Source organism: Gobius niger (genome assembly GCF_951799975.1).
Source record: "Gobius niger genome assembly, contig: SCAFFOLD_57, whole genome shotgun sequence".
NCBI classification, from domain to species: domain Eukaryota; kingdom Metazoa; phylum Chordata; class Actinopteri; order Gobiiformes; family Gobiidae; genus Gobius; species Gobius niger.
In genome coordinates, this window is record NW_027639070.1 from 117,226 (window position 1) to 130,772 (window position 13,547).

Genomic DNA, 13,547 nt, shown 5'->3' on the forward strand with positions numbered 1-13,547 from the left:
GCGGAGAAAGAGCAGCCTCGGCGTTGGACACGTCCGAATGCACAAAGTTACCAAATGTAGAGGTTTTAGGCCGTGTCCACATAAAGTCCAGCTGAGGAGCAAACACAGAGAACTTCATCAGTCCAGAGTCTCGTCCAGATGAGCCGCGTTTTGGGCGTTTCTGTAAAACAACATTTTCCAAACCAGGTCCCAGAGGAAAGATCTGAAAACGCCGTTTACGTGGCTCCAAACGATGACCTCACAGCTCCAGAGTCTGTGATCCATAATGACCTGACACTGAGTTTCCCTCATGGATCTGTGAGGGTTTGACTCCGCCCCTCTTTGCTCCACAAGCCACAGGTGACGAGTCTGTGTGACAGAAGAATAAACTCTCCTCCTCGTCTCTTCTGTAGATCCAAAATCCTTCACTTTCATTTTCTCTGTTTACATTCTGCACATGCGCCTCTACATCCTGTTCTCTTCCCTGTGTCAGCGTCACAGCGCCTCCCACAGGCCTGGAGGATGAACCACAGCCCTGAGTCGACCCGTGTGGACAAACACGTTTACTGAGCTGCTTCAGGCTCACAGAGGAAGAGTCTGAAAACATATGTGTTTTGTCTTCGTGTGAAACTGTCACATTGGCTGTGGAGGAGTTGCAGAGTTATGCAGCTGTTGCAAGAAAACTGTGGTTTATTGGAACATCTGAGCCACAGCTGCAGCTGTTTTCTATGCGCCTGTTTGTGAAATTCCTTCTTTTAGACTGAGCTGCTCACGAGGAGCAACAAGGAGCCGCACTGATGCTCCTCATTCACCAGGAGGGAAACACGGACACACCATGTCTCCTGAAAACACATGTGCTTTATTTATGGAAAACTGTTGTTAATCTACTGTATCAAAGTCAGCCCGTGCGTAACCTATGCTCAGACAGACTTTACAAGACTTTTCATTTCGCTTTTGTTTTCACCTGGACCTGGATTCTAAAGGAAGAATACAAGAAGACAAGGCGATGCACAGAGGAACACAATGTGACGGCTGGTCTGGCCTGTGAGTGGTTCAGACTGAGGATTAGATCATGAGGCGTGGGCTCTGCTTCAGTCACAGCTTCACTCGTGCTGGTGTTTCCGTATCTGTTTGGTTTGGTCTTGTCCTGTTTCCGCTGCAGCGTTTCTCCTCTGAAGTCACATGACCATCCTGAATTAAACAATAGCCGCTCCCGTGTCGTCGCCCCAGATCTGCCTCCTCGTCTCTCGGTGAACGCCCGGGTTTGGCGATGCTCAGATGGCTGAGAGCCTTCTGCTGCCGGGTTATTTTTAGTCATTAACGCCACATTAATACAGAAGTGTGTGTTTTAAACATGAGACTGTGAGCGCTGGGAGGACGAGACGCTCTGTTTCAGATCCCAGATCCTTTAAATCACAAACTGTCTGTTCACCACAGCTCAGACACAGAGCAGACGATCCAGGTTTATCCAGCAGAGCAGGTCAAATGGAAAACTCCTTAATGCCCAGAGTCTCTATTTTAGAGCCACAAACGCAGGAACAATCCGTGCATTTCATTTCGTAAGATTTGCAAACCTTTCATCAAAAAGAGGAAAAAGGATTGGGCGAAACGGGAAATAAAAATAAAGTGGATTCAGCGAGCTCTGCTGTCGGGGCTTGGTGCCCCTGTAGGGTCTCCAGGTCCTCAGTGACGGGTCAGACACAGAGCGGGTCAGAAGCTCCTCATGAGAGACCAACGTCCTTCTGTGGACCCACCACCTGCAGGGGGCGCTATAGAGGCTGGTGCAATGTGATCCAAGACAAGTGGAAGAAAATGGATGGATGGACTGCAACTTCTCTTCAGCCGAGCACAATTTCTCCATTTAGGCTTTACTCAAATCTACAACTTCACAGCCAATAGGCCAGTGTAATGGGTTCATTTGAAAGCTAAGACCTTGAAAACTCCTCTGAACTGGTCTTCAGAGGCTGTTGCCGTGTTCACGTTCTTTTCCACCTTTTTGTGGCTTTGTTTTTGCGTTTTCGTCACATTTTTGCCACTCTTGTTGAAGTTTTGTCAAAGTCGTGTGGCTTTTTTTTTTATCACTTTTTCCCCCATTTTTGTTGCTTTTTCCAATAAGCTTTAGATTTGGGTAAAGCCAAACTGTAGAAACTGTGCTGTGTTCTTCGGGTGCAGGATCGCACAATGAGACAATATTTCTTACATTTCTGACCTTGAACTTGATGTGATTCTGATTGAAAACGGAAGATCTGACTGAAATTGAGCCACAGATAAAAGTGCAGTTTCCAAACCGTAACCTCTAACCCGAGCACATCGTCTCCAGTTCTTCTAAATGTTGATCACATTTTACACAAGGGGGGCCGAGCTGTTGGTCCAGTGATTTTGAAAAGTCTCCAGTCTGCGTTCTGGCCCCGAGTCTCGTATGGCTCTGAAAGTCTGAAACATGAAATATATGAAACACGATCCCAGGTGAACAAACTCGTGACTGATTGACGGCCTGTTGTAGGAGCTCATTTTAAACCCAGAGGCCATTTTTTTATGAAGACGACGACATAAAGTGACAGAAGCCTTCACTGTAATGTCTCTGAAGAACGTTTCACCTGCAGCGTCTCCTCAAACGCAGCACAAACGGGAGCGTTTCGTGGCCGCGGGTTCAGGAGTTCAGCCGTCACTCAAACATCTCCAAACTCGTCTCCAAACTCGTCTCCAAACACGTCTCCAAACTCGTCTCCAAACTCGTCTCCAAACACGTCTCCAAACTCGTCTCCAAACGCTCCGTCTGCTCCGAGCGGCACAAAGGAAACGGTGCTTTCAGAGAGCCCACAGAGGGAAGTCACAGTGAAATGCCTGACCCCGCCCCCCGCCAGACCCCGCCCTCCAACTGACCCCGCCCCCCGCCAGACCCCGCCCTCCGCCTGACCCCGCCCCCCGCCTGTCCCGCTCCTCCAGATCCTCCTCACACGCTGGCGTCTTTTCTAAAACCGTCTCGGAGCTTTTGAAACGCCGTCCCGGTTTAGTCCGGAGCCAAACTCGCTGAGGCGACGGGTCCGGAGCCAAAGACGATGAAAGCGTTTAGAGGAGGAGGAGGAGGAGGAGGGGGAGGAGGAGAGCGAGTCCAGACGGAGAAGAAGAAGAGGTGGGTCATGGTGCAAAGAGACAATCTTCCAAACGAGACCCGGACGCCTGGACGCTTCACTGTGAGAAGCTTTGATTGAAACTGGCAGGAAATGTAAAGTGTTTGGAAACGCTGACGTGGTTTGAGTGTTTCTGCTGCATCTTCGTCCAAAAAACAGATCAATTCTGGTTTTATCTCATTCAGCTGCAAAATCCAAGTTCCTTCACAATGTTTTTGTTTGTTTTAGAAAGCTTTAAGCGAAAAACGAGACGTAAACAGGGATGAAAACACGACAAAAAAAGCAAAAAAATATGACCTGAAAACCTGGTCTGGACTGGAGAGGCTGTGATCTGATGGAGTCCATGATGAAGGTGGACCTGATAGAGCCCATGATGAATGTGGACCTGATAGAGCCCATGATGAATGTGGACCTGATGGAGTCCATGATGAATGTGGACCTGATGGAGTCCATGATGAATGTGGACCTGATGGAGTCCATGATGAATGTGGACCTGATGGAGCCCATGATGAATGTGGACCTGATGGAGTCCATGATGAATGTGGACCTGATGGAGTCCATGATGAATGTGGACCTGATGGAGTCCATGATGAATGTGGACCTGATGGAGCCCATGATGAATGTGGACCTGATGGAGTCCATGATGAATGTGGACCTGATGGAGTCCATGATGAATGTGGACCTGATGGAGTCCATGATGAATGTGAACGAGGACGTGAAGGCGAGACGCTGCAGGTCCATGTGGAGAGAAGGTCTAGTGTCCTCCTAAACATCTTAGTTTTAACTCTGTCAGCCCAAAATCCCTCTTTATGATGTTCATTCTCTGATGTCTTGCTTTGAGCTGGCTGACTTCAACATGGCTCTGAATTAAGGCGGTTCACAAGATTAACTTTGGCCAGATGCTTTATGCCTTTTTCCAATTGTTCCATCTGCCCATGTAGAGGAGGCACTGGTCGTGATAGTTACTGTGCACAGCCGTGTCGTGAACATTATGTCGTCCTCAACCTGTGAGATGTTTCTGTAACGTCCCTGTAATGTCTCCAAGACCTGTTTGAGACCGAGGAGACCTCAAAGAGACGCCGTACGACTCTTTGAGGTCTCCATGGTGTCTGACAGCTCTCCACCTCTTGGAGACCATGCACTGAAATCAAACCTGCTCACCTAGACCTGGAGACTCGCCTTCTCTCCAAAGAGTCTCCAGGCCCGTGGGAAAAGCCTAACAGAGAGCCATTGAAGGTCAGATGTTGTTAAAGTTTGCCTCTGTGGATAGTTCTCCCGTCTTTAGCCGCTGCCATCTCCCACAAAGGAAATGACCATGTTTGGATTACAGCCCATCTCGTGCAACACGTGGATACCTAACATGTGTTTATGAGTGAATGAGCGTGGGAAAGACCAGGCAGCGCCGCCTCACCTGTGCTCCCCCTGGTGGACGGAGAAGATGACGCCCGACGTGGAGGACTTCTGCTGGACTGTGGCCGTGAAGGTGAACTCGGACTTCCCTCTGAACATCTGGAGCAGGCGGGAGGAGAGCGGAGCGGGGAGAAGAACGCCTCGGCCCACGTCTGAGGAGAGAGGAAACATGTCAGAGGAAACATGTCAGAGGAGACACCAGAGGAAACATGTCAGAGCCAGAGGAAACATGTCAGAGGAAACATGTCAGAGCAAACACGTCAGAGGAAACATGAGTTCACAGAAGCGAGGTTTATGAAAGAAGGAAGAAGCCGATCCACACCAGCAGCAGCTGAAGCAGGCGGGTTCATTTTAAGGTAGTCCGGTGTTAACTAAACCTTTTCACTTTTTCCCGTCTAATTTCATTTCACACCAGAGACTTCATTTCATTTTCCAAGACCCACAATAATCATCACTTATACACGATGGACAATAAGACGCGGTCAGAACATGTGACCCGCTGTCGGTGATTCTTCTCCTGCAAACAAACGGCTTTGAAACATCGAACCAGAGACTCAAAGCAAAGGAGAATCAGAGACACTTTGAAGCAGCAGATCCACCACAGGCACCTGCCCGTCACAAACCCAGACCTGATCATGGAAATAAACCTTTCCCTCAGAACAGAACCACGAGCGGCCGGGGCAGATTCAACTTTCCTTTGTCCATGATGTTTCATTTAAGCACAAACACCAGATTTGGCTGAAATGTTCCACTTTCTAGCCACAGATTCCCCATGAGGCCAGTCTGTGAATGAATAATAATCATTTAGATAAACTGTACCTGGGCTCAGTAAAGGTCATCACACACTGCACAAATGTGAGCTTCAGGGCCGAGTGTCAGAGATTACATCCTGTAGCCATGTTTTTCTCTAAAAGTCATTCAAACCCTCAGTCTGACATTTGTATTTCAGGACAGTGGTAAGAATTTTGTAACCAAGTATAAATGTTTAGGTTTACATTGACTCCCATTTCACATTAAAACAAAACAATCCCTTCAAATGTCAGATTCATTAGGAACAACGTGTCAATGTGATGTTCTTCCACTCACTCACTCTGAGGAACATCGTCTAACGTGCTGGTCCAACACACACAAAACTCCAAAACCGCTGGAATCATTAAACAAACAAGTCCTGGATTTAAAAAAAGGAAAATGTTTTCACCAATGTCACATTTTACAGAAACACAGACTCTTAAACTGGAACACAAGAGCTCCATCAGTGGAACAGGAGCTCCATCAGTGGAACAGGAGCTGCATCAGTGGAACAGGAGCTCCATCAGTGGAACAGGAGCTCCATCAGTGGAACAGGAGCTGCATCAGTGGAACAGGAGCTCCATCAGTGGAACAGGAGCTCCATCAGTGGAACAGGAGCTGCATCAGTGGAACAGGAGCTGCATCAGTGGAACAGGAGCTGCATCAGTGGAACAGGAGCTCCATCAGTGGAACAGGAGCTCCATCACTGGAACAGGAGCTCCATCAGTGGAACACAGGACCAATCAAAGTGAGGGCGTGGCATCGATGCCCCCAAACTGTAGCGCCCTCTAGTGTGCAACTTTAAACAAGCATTTTCTTAGCAGTTTTTATCAATGGGAATTTCACAACCGCCTGTGGCCAATGTGACACAACCCACACTGTGCCACTTCAGACTGAATGAATAAATAAACCAGAAGAAGTCCAGAAGTCACATGGAGGTCACATGGAGGTCACATGGAGGTCACATGGAGGTCACATGGAGGTCACATGGAGGCTTCTGGCACACGTAGGCTGCGTCCAAAACCATCAAACTACAGCCTCTAAATTCTAACACTAGCAACTAACCCTTAACCTTTCATGGGGTTCAAAGCTATTTTCCCAATCCGACCGTCCTTATCCAGGGGAAGGGGAAGTGACATCACCAACAGCTGTTTTTCTTCTTCTTTAAAGTCCAGCCAAACAAAAGTGCATGTCGCCCCCTACTGTACAGTGTCCAACAACAACAACAACAACAACAACAGCAACAGCAACAACAACAACAACAACATAGTGTCCAAACAAAGACATTTAAGGAGAAAGAAAAATCCAGATGATCCAAACATTTCCCTTTAGTGTTATTTTATTTCAACAGCTGTTTCTTAAAGCTACAGTAAGAGCAGTGCAGTGGCTTATGGGACGGCACATAGCTCCTAATCACCTGTGAGTTAGCATCAGAGGTCCCTATGCTAACGTGGCTATGATAGTTAGCACTGAGGCTCCTCCCCCTAACTCCTTCCTAACTGACAGACCAAGACCTCCTACAGATCTGCTGGTTTCGGCCGGGCCTCACTTTAACGCAGGATGTGAAAAAAACATTGCATTTGCAGTAAAGCGGCGCGATGGGACAACTCTCCGACTCTGACGCTGAAACTTCAGGTGTTTATCCAAGATTGGGCCCCAGTATTTTGCTTCATGAACCTGGTTGGGTTCAGGGCTTCCAGAGAATGTTTTTGGATTATTGTTGTGTTTCGGTTTTTGCAGTAGAGTATCTTAGTATTTTGTCTCTGGAGCACAGGCCACTGGAGAGAAACAGTATGATAGTGGTGCGTTCATGTCCCAGTGCACCTCCGGACTTCTGGAACGCTGCTCACGCGTACAGAGGACTAAACACGTACAAAGGACTAAACACATACAAAGGACTAAACCTTTGCAGTGAGTGTGTAAAGTGTGAGAGCAGAGACGTTTGAACCTCTAAATGAATAATCCTCGTTTGGAACAAAGCCTTCTCTCCTAAAGCCGGGATTTACGGAGGATTCTCCAAAAACAGCAGAAGCTTGTGAGAGCGCGGTGCGTTCACTGACTCACCGCGCCGCGTTCAGGGCCAGGATTTAGGCTGTAATTACGGAGATCAGAGCCCAGCGCCGACGCAGGAGTTACACACAATTAAACCTGGCTAATGAGGAAACCCTGAAATCACAGAGCGACCGGGAGGGAAGCTATAATCCAGGAGCAGAGCTGGTACCGGGACGTTTAGACACCAGGACTGAACATACTCGGTCCTCTATTTTCCATCTGTAATCCAGATCTGCACATTTATAATATTGGGCTCATCTCCAGAGTCAAGAAATGTGGGAAAAATGGGTGAAAATTGTGTAAAGGTTTGTCTTTGGGTCATTGTCCATTTTCAAACCCATCTGCCCCGAGCTTTAACTCCAATATTTCCACATAGAGCTCTGTCTTCAGGATCTATTTAGTGAAGTGCACCAGCCCCCACAGCATATTCCACAGTGTGGATGGTTCTCATGGTCATTATGGACAGACAGACACAGGACATGTCTCCAAACATTAAAGTCTTTCTCCTTTATCCTAATAGTTTGAACCAATGAACCTTCAAGTGTTTTGAAATCACACCCAAGGAGGAACCAGACTTGAGCTTCCAAGGTCATGACATCATCATCTGGGCTTTAAACTGTTTAAAGGTATAGTAATCTTAGTGAACGTAACTTCTGACTTTGTAAAAAGAAACAAAAAAGAATAAATCTATCTCTCATATTGTCTGGCATTTAGTAAAAATAAATAAATCCTCCCTTTTCCTCCCTCCCTTTATACTGGTCTGGAGGGGTGTAGGTGTGTGGGGGATATACTGGTCTGGAGGGGTGTAGGTGTGTGTGAGGGATATACTGGTCTGGAGGGGTGTAGGTGTGTGGGGGATATACTGGTCTGGAGGGGTGTAGGTGTGTGAGGGATATACTGGTCTGGGAGGGGTGTAGGTGTGTGTGTGAGGGATATACTGGTCTGGGAGGGGTGTAGGTGTGTGGGGGATATACTGGTCTGGGAGGGGTGTAGGTGTGTGTGTGAGGGATATACTGGTCTGGGGGGGTGTAGGTGTGTGGGGGATATACTGGTCTGGGAGGGGTGTAGGTGTGTGTGTGAGGGATATACTGGTCTGGGAGGGGTGTAGGTGTGTGGGGGATATACTGGTCTGGGAGGGGTGTAGGTGTGTGTGAGGGATATACTGGTCTGGAGGGGTGTAGGTGTGTGAGGGATATACTGGTCTGGGAGGGGTGTAGGTGTGTGGGGGATATACTGGTCTGGGAGGGTGTAGGTGTGTGAGGGATATACTGGTCTGGAGGGGTGTAGGTGTGTGAGGGATATACTGGTCTGGAGGGGTGTAGGTGTGTGGGGGATATACTGGTCTGGAGGGGTGTAGGTGTGTGAGGGATATACTGGTCTGGAGGGGTGTAGGTGTGTGTGAGGGATATACTGGTCTGGAGGGGTGTAGGTGTGTGTGGGGGATATACTGGTCTGGGAGGGGTGTAGGTGTGTGTGGGGGATATACTGGTCTGGGAGGGGTGTATGTGTGTGTGGGGGATATACTGGTCTGGGAGGGGTGTAGGTGTGTGTGAGGGATATACTGGTCTGGAGGGGTGTAGGTGTGTGTGGGGGATATACTGGTCTGGAGGGGTGTAGGTGTGTGAGGGATATACTGGTCTGGAGGGGTGTAGGTGTGTGTGAGGGATATACTGGTCTGGAGGGGTGTAGGTGTGTGTGGGGGATATACTGGTCTGGAGGGGTGTAGGTGTGTGTGAGGGATATACTGGTCTGGAGGGGTGTAGGTGTGTGAGGGATATACTGGTCTGGAGGGGTGTAGGTGTGTGTGGGGGATATACTGGTCTGGAGGGGTGTAGGTGTGTGTGGGGGATATACTGGTCTGGAGGGGTGTAGGTGTGTGTGGGGGATATACTGGTCTGGAGGGGTGTAGGTGTGTGTGGGGGATATACTGGTCTGGAGGGGTGTAGGTGTGTGTGGGGGATATACTGGTCTGGAGGGGTGTAGGTGTGTGAGGGATATACTGGTCTGGAGGGGTGTAGGTGTGTGAGGGATATACTGGTCTGGAGGGGTGTAGGTGTGTGTGGGGGATATACTGGTCTGGAGGGGTGTAGGTGTGTGTGGGGGATATACTGGTCTGGAGGGGTGTAGGTGTGTGTGGGGGATATACTGGTCTGGAGGGGTGTAGGTGTGTGAGGGATATACTGGTCTGGAGGGGTGTAGGTGTGTGTGGGGGATATACTGGTCTGGAGGGGTGTAGGTGTGTGGGGGATATACTGGTCTGGGAGGGTGTAGGTGTGTGTGGGGGATATACTGGTCTGGAGGGGTGTAGGTGTGTGTGGGGGATATACTGGTCTGGGAGGGGTGTAGGTGTGTGTGGGGGATATACTGGTCTGGAGGGGTGTAGGTGTGTGTGGGATATACTGGTCTGGAGGGGTGTAGGTGTGTGTGAGGGATATACTGGTCTGGAGGGGTGTAGGTGTGTGTGAGGGATATACTGGTCTGGAGGGGTGTAGGTGTGTGTGGGATATACTGGTCTGGAGGGGTGTAGGTGTGTGTGGGGGATATACTGGTCTGGAGGGGTGTAGGTGTGTGAGGGATATACTGGTCTGGAGGGGTGTAGGTGTGTGAGGGATATACTGGTCTGGAGGGGTGTAGGTGTGTGTGAGGGATATACTGGTCTGGAGGGGTGTAGGTGTGTGAGGGATATACTGGTCTGGAGGGGTGTAGGTGTGTGAGGGATATACTGGTCTGGAGGGGTGTAGGTGTGTGAGGGATATACTGGTCTGGAGGGGTGTAGGTGTGTGTGAGGGATATACTGGTCTGGAGGGGTGTAGGTGTGTGAGGGATATACTGGTCTGGAGGGGTGTAGGTGTGTGAGGGATATACTGGTCTGGAGGGGTGTAGGTGTGTGAGGGATATACTGGTCTGGAGGGGTGTAGGTGTGTGTGTGGGGGATATACTGGTCTGGAGGGGTGTAGGTGTGTGTGAGGGATATACTGGTCTGGAGGGGTGTAGGTGTGTGTGGGGGATATACTGGTCTGGAGGGGTGTAGGTGTGTGGGGGATATACTGGTCTGGGAGGGGTGTAGGTGTGTGGGGGATATACTGGTCTGGAGGGGTGTAGGTGTGTGAGGGATATACTGGTCTGGAGGGGTGTAGGTGTGTGTGGGGGATATACTGGTCTGGAGGGGTGTAGGTGTGTGTGGGGGATATACTGGTCTGGAGGGGTGTAGGTGTGTGTGGGGGATATACTGGTCTGGAGGGGTGTAGGTGTGTGAGGGATATACTGGTCTGGAGGGGTGTAGGTGTGTGTGGGGGATATACTGGTCTGGAGGGGTGTAGGTGTGTGGGGGATATACTGGTCTGGGAGGGTGTAGGTGTGTGTGGGGGATATACTGGTCTGGAGGGGTGTAGGTGTGTGTGGGGGATATACTGGTCTGGGAGGGGTGTAGGTGTGTGTGGGGGATATACTGGTCTGGAGGGGTGTAGGTGTGTGTGGGATATACTGGTCTGGAGGGGTGTAGGTGTGTGTGAGGGATATACTGGTCTGGAGGGGTGTAGGTGTGTGTGAGGGATATACTGGTCTGGAGGGGTGTAGGTGTGTGTGGGATATACTGGTCTGGAGGGGTGTAGGTGTGTGAGGGATATACTGGTCTGGAGGGGTGTAGGTGTGTGAGGGATATACTGGTCTGGAGGGGTGTAGGTGTGTGAGGGATATACTGGTCTGGAGGGGTGTAGGTGTGTGTGAGGGATATACTGGTCTGGAGGGGTGTAGGTGTGTGAGGGATATACTGGTCTGGAGGGGTGTAGGTGTGTGAGGGATATACTGGTCTGGAGGGGTGTAGGTGTGTGAGGGATATACTGGTCTGGAGGGGTGTAGGTGTGTGTGTGGGGGATATACTGGTCTGGAGGGGTGTAGGTGTGTGTGAGGGATATACTGGTCTGGAGGGGTGTAGGTGTGTGTGGGGGATATACTGGTCTGGAGGGGTGTAGGTGTGTGTGGGGGATATACTGGTCTGGGAGGGGTGTAGGTGTGTGGGGGATATACTGGTCTGGAGGGGTGTAGGTGTGTGTGGGGGATATACTGGTCTGGGAGGGGTGTAGGTGTGTGTGAGGGATATACTGGTCTGGGAGGGGTGTAGGTGTGTGTGGGGGATATACTGGTCTGGAGGGGTGTAGGTGTGTGTGAGGAATATACTGGTCTGGAGGGGTGTAGGTGTGTGTGAGGGATATACTGGTCTGGGAGGGGTGTAGGTGTGTGTGAGGGATATACTGGTTTGGAGGGGTGTAGGTGTGTGTGAGGGATATACTGGTCTGGAGGGGTGTAGGTGTGTGTGAGGGATATACTGGTCTGGAGGGGTGTAGGTGTGTGTGAGGGATATACTGGTCTGGAGGGGTGTAGGTGTGTGTGGGGGATATACTGGTCTGGAGGGGTGTAGGTGTGTGTGGGGGATATACTGGTCTGGAGGGGTGTAGGTGTGTGTGAGGGATATACTGGTCTGGAGGGGTGTAGGTGTGTGTGGGATATACTGGTCTGGAGGGGTGTAGGTGTGTGGGGGATATACTGGTCTGGGAGGGGTGTAGGTGTGTGTGAGGGATATACTGGTTTGGAGGGGTGTAGGTGTGTGTGAGGGATATACTGGTCTGGAGGGGTGTAGGTGTGTGTGAGGGATATACTGGTCTGGAGGGGTGTAGGTGTGTGTGAGGGATATACTGGTCTGGAGGGGTGTAGGTGTGTGTGAGGGATATACTGGTCTGGGAGGGGTGTAGGTGTGTGTGAGGGATATACTGGTCTGGGAGGGGTGTAGGTGTGTGTGAGGGATATACTGGTTTGGAGGGGTGTAGGTGTGTGTGAGGGATATACTGGTCTGGAGGGGTGTAGGTGTGTGTGAGGGATATACTGGTCTGGAGGGGTGTAGGTGTGTGTGAGGGATATACTGGTCTGGAGGGGTGTAGGTGTGTGTGAGGGATATACTGGTCTGGAGGGGTGTAGGTGTGTGTGGGATATACTGGTCTGGAGGGGTGTAGGTGTGTGTGGGATATACTGGTCTGGAGGGGTGTAGGTGTGTGTGGGGGATATACTGGTCTGGAGGGGTGTAGGTGTGTGTGGGATATACTGGTCTGGAGGGGTGTAGGTGTGTGTGGGATATACTGGTCTGGAGGGGTGTAGGTGTGTGTGGGATATACTGGTCTGGAGGGGTGTAGGTGTGTGTGTGGGGGATATACTGGTCTGGAGGGGTGTAGGTGTGTGTGTGGGATATACTGGTCTGGAGGGGTGTAGGTGTGTGTGGGGGATATACTGGTCTGGAGGGGTGTAGGTGTGTGTGGGGGATATACTGGTCTGGAGGGGTGTAGGTGTGTGGGGGATATACTGGTCTGGAGGGGTGTAGGTGTGTGTGGGGGATATACTGGTCTGGAGGGGTGTAGGTGTGTGTGGGGGATATACTGGTCTGGAGGGGTGTAGGTGTGTGTGAGGGATATACTGGTCTGGAGGGGTGTAGGTGTGTGGGGGATATACTGGTCTGGAGGGGTGTAGGTGTGTGTGGGGGATACACTGGTCTGGAGGGGTGTAGGTGTGTGTGTGGGATATACTGGTCTGGAGGGGTGTAGGTGTGTGAGGGATATACTGGTCTGGAGGGGTGTAGGTGTGTGTGAGGGATATACTGGTCTGGAGGGGTGTAGGTGTGTGTGAGGGATATACTGGTCTGGAGGGGTGTAGGTGTGTGAGGGATATACTGGTCTGGAGGGGTGTAGGTGTGTGAGGGATATACTGGTCTGGAGGGGTGTAGGTGTGTGAGGGGGATATACTGGTCTGGAGGGGTGTAGGTGTGTGAGGGGGATATACTGGTCTGGAGGGGTGTAGGTGTGTGTGAGGGATATACTGGTCTGGAGGGGTGTAGGTGTGTGTGAGGGATATACTGGTCTGGAGGGGTGTAGGTGTGTGTGAGGGATATACTGGTCTGGAGGGGTGTAGGTGTGTGAGGGATATACTGGTCTGGAGGGGTGTAGGTGTGTGTGAGGGATATACTGGTCTCCCCTTAGAGGTTTTCTTCCCCCTTAGAGAGACCACGCCCCCTTGTAATGAAAAAACTTACGTGATTGTGACTTTTCCTCTGGTTAATGTTTCACAATCATATAATAAAGTGATAAAGTGAGGGCAGTATTATAATCGTATCTGGAGCCAATGACACAGAGAGAGCAGCTGTTT

The 13,547-nt window shown here is 50.4% G+C and overlaps 1 protein-coding gene across 1 annotated transcript in view; it reads right to left on the reverse strand.

Annotated features, from left to right (window-relative positions):
* The window catches only part of LOC306982943 (protein kinase C-binding protein NELL1-like), a gene marked incomplete at both ends in the record, with an annotated part of 170,190 nt that overhangs the window by 64,032 nt on the left and 92,611 nt on the right, over window positions 1-13,547 (reverse strand). The window contains one exon of the mRNA XM_079583387.1: window positions 4,522-4,672. Coding sequence (XP_079439513.1) covers window positions 4,522-4,672 — 151 coding nt within the window. The remainder of the gene's footprint in view (window positions 1-4,521; window positions 4,673-13,547) is intronic.